General features: G+C 40.5%; 1 protein-coding gene across 1 annotated transcript; it reads left to right on the top strand.

Annotated features, from left to right (window-relative positions):
- Positions 1 to 258: 258 nt before the first annotated feature.
- sumo2a (small ubiquitin like modifier 2a) lies at positions 259 to 5,006 on the top strand. The gene is made up of 4 exons (XM_063476511.1): positions 259 to 358; positions 1,251 to 1,382; positions 1,913 to 1,984; positions 3,821 to 5,006. The coding sequence occupies exons 1-4, from the start codon at positions 338 to 340 to the stop codon at positions 3,884 to 3,886; spliced, it is 291 nt and encodes a 96-aa protein (XP_063332581.1). The 5' UTR covers positions 259 to 337; the 3' UTR covers positions 3,887 to 5,006.
- The last annotated feature ends 3,282 nt before the right edge of the window (positions 5,007 to 8,288 follow it).

Raw genomic sequence — 8,288 nt, 5'->3', positions numbered from 1 at the left:
TTAAAATTCATTTTTTTTTGTTCTTTATCCTGTTGTTTGCTGTATGTGAAGTGCATTAATATAAGCAAACAGCGTCCATGTGGTGTATTTATTTATTTTCCAATGCCAGATGGTGAGTACGAACTAGAGATACAGTTCCTGCACCCCCGGATTATATCCATCTAAACTTCGCTTAATCATTTTTATTAACTTGACGATACTGGAGCCATGTTAAATGAAACGCGGGCTCTTCGCTCACTGTATTGCGGCCGATGCAAAGTGGCGCGCTAGACTGCGCAGCCGCAGCAGCAGCAGAACAGGCGAGACGCAGGCAGACAGTCAGTCCTCAGCAGCAGCCATGGCAGATGGAAAGGCCAAGGTGAGGATTGGACTTTAAATGAATCAGAGCCCATACAAAGTTGAATGTACACGGTAAACTGATGGAAAGCAGTTCGTACAATTATTTCGAATCGTATAACACCAAAGACCGCTTCAAACATGCGCTAACTTTACGGTGTTTGCTAGGAAGCTAACGGGTGAAGTTAGCATAATAAGCTAACGTGGCTAACCGACTCGATCCATTGGTGGAATTTCAAAAAGAAATTTTATTTTCTGTAAAATAATTTTTAATCGGCACCTTTAAAATTTTGCCATTGTTATGAGTAATGCACATGTAATGGAAAATAATCTAGTTATCCCATATCCGACTAGATTAAGCACCAGTTCAAGAAAAGCGAGTTAACGCTGAGACAGAACAACATAAACGGTACAAAACGAGTCGTTTGAGCAAAAGCCGTAATGTGTAAACGAATCTTAGGTTAAAAAAGGGTGCCGTTGTGCTCAACCGCTACCTATAAGCATGGGTTGGTTTAGTTAATAGCACAAGTAGTATAATTTGAATCCTTGCTAGGCCGCTGTGCATCTTGTTGTATTGAAGGCCATTGTTGCTTGAGTTGCCTACAGCTAATGCTAACGTTGAAGTTGTAAATCCAGTCCTCATTGCTCTCGGTATCCACGCTAGTCTCCCGCTCTACGCACATCAGGCAGGCAGATGTCGCGGAGGATTAAAAAACAAGCAAAAGAAAAAACCGTACATCCACACACGTATTGTGAAATTAACTTTTTTTTTAAGACAATGAGGTATCGCTGAGATATGCAAGACACCTATGACTCGGAATTTGTAATGGCGGGCGCAGTTTCTTGTAAATCGTCACACCTCCCCCTTTTTTCTAAATAGTCTGACTTTCTATGAACTTGTTTTCTGTCTTTAGGAGGGAGTAAAGACGGAGAACAACGAGCACATCAACCTGAAGGTGGCAGGACAGGATGGCTCAGTGGTGCAGTTTAAGATCAAAAGGCACACTCCTCTCAGCAAACTGATGAAAGCTTATTGTGAACGGCAGGTGAGACTGGGGCACAATTTTAACTGTTTTTGTAAGTATCTTTAAATGTATTGCTGGTCTTCTAAAATTGGTTATCCATATTCAAAAATACATGGTTCTTGCCAAATCAGAAATGGAGGGGGAAAAAAGCTATATTTTGACATCCATTAGGGCATATCTTCAAAACTAAGGTATATGTTTTGAACCAGTATTTTTATTAATTGGCTTAATTTAATTTACTTATGCTTATAATATGTTTAAGTATATAAGATGGCCAAAAATATCAGATGACGCATCAACTTCTGTTAGCTATGGTAACAAGGCTCTTTGCTTTAACTGTATGCAGACCAATTTTTTGTATGTATCCCACCCTCTTTATTTACATCTAATTTTGAAGAGGTTTTTTAGTTTAGCGGTCAGTAGTGTGACATGGGGAACAACAAAGGTTCTCCTGAAACTGGAGGTACTGCACTTCACAGCCAGTGTTTTAAACCCGAGGTCATAAAAATGCCTTGTGAAGTTTAAAAGTAAACATTTGTTTTTCCACTCAGGGGCTGTCAATGAGGCAAATACGATTTCGATTTGACGGTCAGCCCATCAATGAAACAGACACACCTTCTCAGGTAAGTGTACATGCTCTTGTTTCTGTGCACTTTTGGAATCAATTTTCGTTATTGTGAACTACGGCTGAATAAACCTTGGCCCTCACAGTCTTGCTACTCTGGATCTTACATTTTATATTAGTTACTACATGTAAACTCACTGCATTATGCTACAGTACTCACAAACCAATCAGCTGTTTGGGGGATTCCAGTAAAGCCATGGATTACCACATAGCCAATATAGGTCAGGCCAACACGATCCTTGTTTGTTTTGGTTTGGTTTGATTTTTTGTTTGTTTTTGCAGTCCTGAGATTGCATTTCAGCTGATATGTTATCAGCATATACCATTTACTTTCATAAACTCAAAGAAGCAGTAATTCTGCATTACAACTGTACTACAACTAGAACGAGAAAGAGTTTATAATACTTAGTGTTGTATACAGAAAAGCATAGAGTTTGCATAAGAGCTGTTATGAACAGATCTAACTCCTTGTTGCGTTTGCAGTACCCCCTTCATGTCAGTGCAGAACATAATGTTTTTTACTATGATGTTTTGCGGAAAACAGTCAAAACACTGGGTGATAAATCAGGTAAGATACAAGAATACACTGATACATTAAGTATTGTTATATTCTCATAACTGCTGTGGACACACAAATTAAAGCCACCCATGTCTCCACACAGAAATTGTTGTGTTTCACACAGCTGCTCTACTAAGACTGCCAACATAGACAGTATAAAGACACAGCAACCAAGACCTTGTACTCCAAAGCAAGTTCAACATACTCAGATCTCTCTGCTTCACTCACCCTACCCTTGGCAGTCAGCCTAAGAGTTCACATGAAGGTTGATATCAACTGGATAAATCAACCCAGGGTTTCACAGCCTGTCTACAAGCACCTTCACATAAAAGGGGTGACATTAACAACATATGACTAATCATGCATATGAACCTTGTAGTGACAGCACACACACAACAAAAATTAAAAGCTATGATATTAAAAAAAAATTGAAGAGGTTAAGCACACAATAGTAACTGTGTAGGTTTACACACAAGTATTACAGGTCTGTTATTAAAACACGGGACAAAATGATAGATTATAATTGTTATTTCATTGAGTTAATGTTTAGATGTGCTTATGTTTTAGGAGCATATTAATGCTTATAGGACAATCTTTTGAACTTGCAGTTGACAAGTGGGGGGAAAAAAGCAGAAATTAAGCTGCTTCCCAAGAGCAGGTGTGAAAGACAAAAACTTTAGATCCTATTAAATATTTTTGGACCTTCTTAGGAGGAGATCTTCCAGGAATGGTGATGATACTTTTCCAGAAAAGTGATTGCTCAGTAGGCAGTTTTCTGCCTGTTTATCTCTTATCTTGAGTATAACCTTCTCCAGAACAGCAAGAAGTGAACAGCTTTTAGAATATATCAATAAATAACCCTGGTGTTAATGAGATGGGTACAAATCCTGCTTCATAGTACAGGCCTCAGGTCTTAAAAAGGTGTAGGTAACATGGATGTGCCTTATATTTTAATGGCCACCAGAGGGCGAGCCATCCTTTTGTTGAAAAACTTGTGAGTGTGTAAAAGTGCGTGGGAAAATGGCCCCTGGCTTACTCCCTCTGTGACCTCGTTGAACACTTTCTTGATGAGTTTATGGGCTTGGGACACAAACATCGAGTCCATTCAGAAAGAAGTATGATCTGTGGTTCATACCGCAGCTCACTGAGTAATAACTTGTTTGTCAAGTCTTTTCACATACCAGTGGGTTGCATCACGGTGGCTTCGGCCACTTTTTAAAGCATTTGTACTTCCTTCTAATATTTAAAAAGTTTTCTTGTCTTTTTCTTTTGCAGCTAGAAATGGAGGATGAAGATACAATCGACGTGTTCCAACAGCAAACTGGAGGCTCTCCTCTTTAAAGACTGTTTCCTATGAACATCCCTACCTCCCCCTTTCATCCCTGAACATCTTTGTTATACCCAGTCTTCAAATGCTCATGACCAGTGTTGATACGATCCAGTGGAATATTTACACAAAATACTCAAAGGCAGCACAGTTAGTGTTGAGTTTGATCACACTGCCATGTTACGTCACATGTTAACATGTCTGAACAGCGCAGTGCAGACAATATGTAGGCTGCAGTCAGTCTAATGTGCCGAAGAAATGAGAAACTGTTTTTGTTTGGGTTTTTTTGTTTGTTTTTTAATTTCGGAAGAGAACGCTTGGTCCTGCTTTTGCTTTTATACTTACCAAGGCTTTGATTAAAGATGGAGGTTTGATTGATGTAACCTGGTGTTTTAAATTCACTGACATCTGTTATTATAAAAATGTATTATTGGAATAAATTGAGTCTTTTTTTTTTCTTTTTCTTTTTTTTACAAATCTGTGTGTATGTGTGTTTTCGTCACATCTGAAAACTCTGTGTGCAGGTACTGCTGCAGTCATTTAAAATTGTAGGTTTGAATTTCCTTCTCAGTAATTTGCTTCCATGCAATAAGAGGAAATGCTGACACGTCTTCAAATTATAATCATCAGACAGCAGTTTTTCATGTGTGGTTATGATGTAAGCACTTTTAGCAGCCATATACATAATTATCCATCGTTCCATAGCCAATAAAATACAGTGGATATGTAGTCAGTTTTCAAAAGTAATCAGAGTTTCTAGATAATGATCTCTTGAATGACGTAATGAGCTATGTGTGCATATGCATGTCCCCACTTGCCCTGCTGTTGTCTTTATTCTTCAAGCTCAGTCCCTCTACCAGAGGCCTTGGAGTTTGAGAGTCTTGCGCAGCATCTTTGCTGTTCCTAGATTACACTACACTCTTCTGAACATAGATCTTTGTCGTCCCTACAGTCTGCTGGACGCAAATCTTGTTCTTTCCATTCAGCTGACTCCTCAGAACTGGCCTTACTCACTGCAGGTATTTCATGGTTTCCCACGGGTCTCTATGGCTCCAGTTTGGCTGGGGCATTCTAAAGTACTGTCCTCAATATATTCAATCTTGCTTTCTAATAATAGAGTCCTTTCACTTCTCACTATGTTCCTTCTCTTTATTTACCATCTGATTGCACTTAACCGGTCCGAATGGCATTCCGATGATGTTGCTGTTGATCTTACTGAGGAATTGATGTCTCATTCGCGGCTGGCATACAGCTTGAGGTCATCCATGTAGAGGAGGTGGTTAATGTTTGCTCCATTCTGTAGTCTGTATCTGTAGCCAGTCTTAAGAATGATATGGCTGAGAGGGTTCAGGTCTGTGAAAAACAATGACAACAGAGCATCTCCTTGGTAAATCCTGCAATTGTGCTTTTGCACTAGAAGTTGGCCTCTAGTGTTGTTCTCAGGGTCCCTTTGATCTTCAATAGTTTTAGGTATTGTTCATGTCCATTTGTGACGCATTGTGTCATTGGCTTTCTTGTAATTCTAACTACTCTTGTGTAGAGTAGTTACTAGAGGCCAGACTGACCAATGTTCCAGCAGCTGGTGTTTTTTCTCTTTGCTTTTTCTGCCAATTCCTTTCTGGGCCCATGTATTGAGTCCTACGCCTGTTCATCTGGACCAGGGGTCTCAAATTTGCAGCCCATGGGACACTTGCAGCCCACGTCACCCCTACTTGCAGCCAGTATGTTGACAAGAAGAAATTTAATTTTGCAGTTTGACCCTTGAAGTTCCTTTTTTTTTTGTTAGGAAGTGTATGTTTTTTGTTGAGTGCAATGTTCAAGTAAGCTCTTTAAAAAGCAAAAAATTATTTAATATGAAGGCATTATGAGCAGAGAGTACAAACATGTTGAGGGTTTGGGTGTGTTAGTTCAGTGAGAGTTATTTGTAAAGAAAAATTTATCTAGCAGTCAAAAACTAATGTGTACACTTATCTCTACATTTTTATTTTGTTAAATGCAAACAAAATTATAGCACAAGTGCTGCCACGTGTCTGGTCAGAAAGAGAGTACCAATTAGTTTTTTTGGTAGTTCAACAAAAGGCTTCAGTTAGTTAAGACTTAGAAGAAGAAAAAAGAATGCATTCATGTTTGCACTTCTGCCTTGCTGTTACGACCCGGCTCGTAACGACCGTAACCAGCGCGGGATGTCACGCGACTTCCCACGCCCAAACAGACACAGCCACAGCGTTGGATTTTAAACAATAATTTATGTAATAGTTGACATTTTTAAAAACAAAACATTGTTGTACGTTGTACTACTCAAACACTAAAGTGGCCCTCCAATGAGATGATAGTGCCTGCAGTGGCCCACAGCTCATTTAAGTTTGAGACGATGATCTAGACTAAGTATAGGTTTTCAAGTGGAGTATAAGAGAGCTCGGTATGAGCTACAGAAGTCCATCAGAGCAGCAAAAAGGTCCCACTCACAAAAACTTGAAGGCTACTACCTCAACCATAATGCACATTATGTAGCAGGGAGTCAAAACAGTCACAAACTACAGGAGAACCTCAACTACCACAGACACCTATTTTCCACCCTTAACACCTTCTACGACAGGTTTGGAATGCTGAACACTGAATGCTGAACTCAAAGGCCCTCAGCGACCCCACAGACACTGCCTTCTAGATGATGCTGAAAGCTCTGAAGAAAGTGAACTCCCACAAGGGTGTGGGACCTGAGTTCCTCCCAGAGTTCTGAAGGCCTGTGGGGAACAACTAAATGGTGTGTATGCTGATGTCTTCAACCTGTCATTATCCCAGGCAGTAGTCCCATGCATTTTCAAATCCTCCACAATCATACCAGCCCCCAAAAGACTGGACATATCCACCCTAAATGACTTCAGGCCAGTGGCACTCACACCAGTTGCCATAAAGTGCCTAGAAAAACTGGTTCTCACACACATCAACCACATGGTCCCAGACACTGTCCATCCGCTCCAGTTTGCTTGCTGTCCCAATCGATCAGTGGCTGACACAGTAGCAATAGCCTTACACCACACTCCGCAACATCTGAAGAGTAGCAGAATGTAGGGCAGGATGCTTTTCCTGGACTCCAGTTCTGCTTTCAATGCCATCCGTCCAGGCAAGCTGACCAAGAAGCTGACATAACTTGGTGTCCCAACTCCCAAGTGCAACTGGATTCTGGATTTCCTGACAGATGGACCACAGGTGGTGAGAATGGGAGGACGAGTGTCTGCTGAGCTCACAGTCAGCACAGGGTCCTCACCGGGCTGTTGCCTCAGCCCCAAACTCTCCACCCTGTATACTAATGACTGTGTCTCCACCCAGGATAACATCTTTGTCATTAAATACGTTGATGAGACCACCATCCTATGGTTTATCAAGGGGGGCATGAGTCAGGGTACAGCCTTCTTGTAAAGGGGGTATACTTTATAATTTACAATTTATATTAGTTTTGTGTTGTCTTGTTTATTTTTGCCTATTTTTTCTAGCATGCTTACTATGACCAAGAGAGCTCTGCAAAAGAATTCCAATGTGCCTTGACTGCTGATTTATGCACAAATGGCAAATAATGAACCTTGACCTTAATCTTAGCTCCTATGATGCCTGACAGGAGCTTCCTGCTGAAGCAGGTTACTGGTTGGTAGTTGGATGGGACCAATCCCTTCTGGGGATCCTTGGGGATCAGGAATGTCCGGCCTTCAGTTAATCATTCTGGGTGTTTCATCCATTAACAGCTGGTTCATTTATGCTGCAAGATGCTCATGAAATGCAGTTAACTTCTTTAGGGAGATAGACTGAATCATGTCAGGGCCTAGTGCTGTACAGTGCTAGGATGTCTGCCACTGTAATGGTTACTGGGTCCTGTTTAGGGAGATAGACTGACTCACACTTCTGTGTGAATCCCAGCAATAGCTCTGAGTAAGTTTAATATACATCTTTTGTATGAGATGTTTTTCGTATGGTGTTGAATTTTAATTTATCTTATTGTGTCTCTGGGGGGGGAGAAGCAGATAAAGCACCCAAATAGCACCCAATACCCATCAGGTTTCCCCAACGTCACCTCCTGTCATGCTTCATTTCCGCATTTAGTGACATTTTGTTATGCATCCCTTAAAATTTGGAGAAGTGCACTTGTGGTGAAAGGTTTACATACACTCACCATGAGCGTGATCATGGTAGTTTGGGGCTTTTAGAATCAGGATCAGAATACTTTATTAATCCCAGAAGAAATTATGTATAAGTGAACAGTCTGCATGCTGTTAACGCATCCGCTCTGACTTCTTTGTACTGCTCTTTGTCCAAGGTGGAAATATTTTACAGCATACATCTTTAATGACTTTAAAAAACAAGAAATCGGTGCACAAATTTGAAGATATTCTGGATTTGTATTTTCTCTAATCCACATGTTCAAAA

This window comes from Pelmatolapia mariae, linkage group LG6, assembly GCF_036321145.2.
Source record: "Pelmatolapia mariae isolate MD_Pm_ZW linkage group LG6, Pm_UMD_F_2, whole genome shotgun sequence".
Lineage (NCBI taxonomy): Eukaryota > Metazoa > Chordata > Actinopteri > Cichliformes > Cichlidae > Pelmatolapia > Pelmatolapia mariae.
This window is presented reverse-complemented; position numbering and strand designations above follow the sequence as displayed.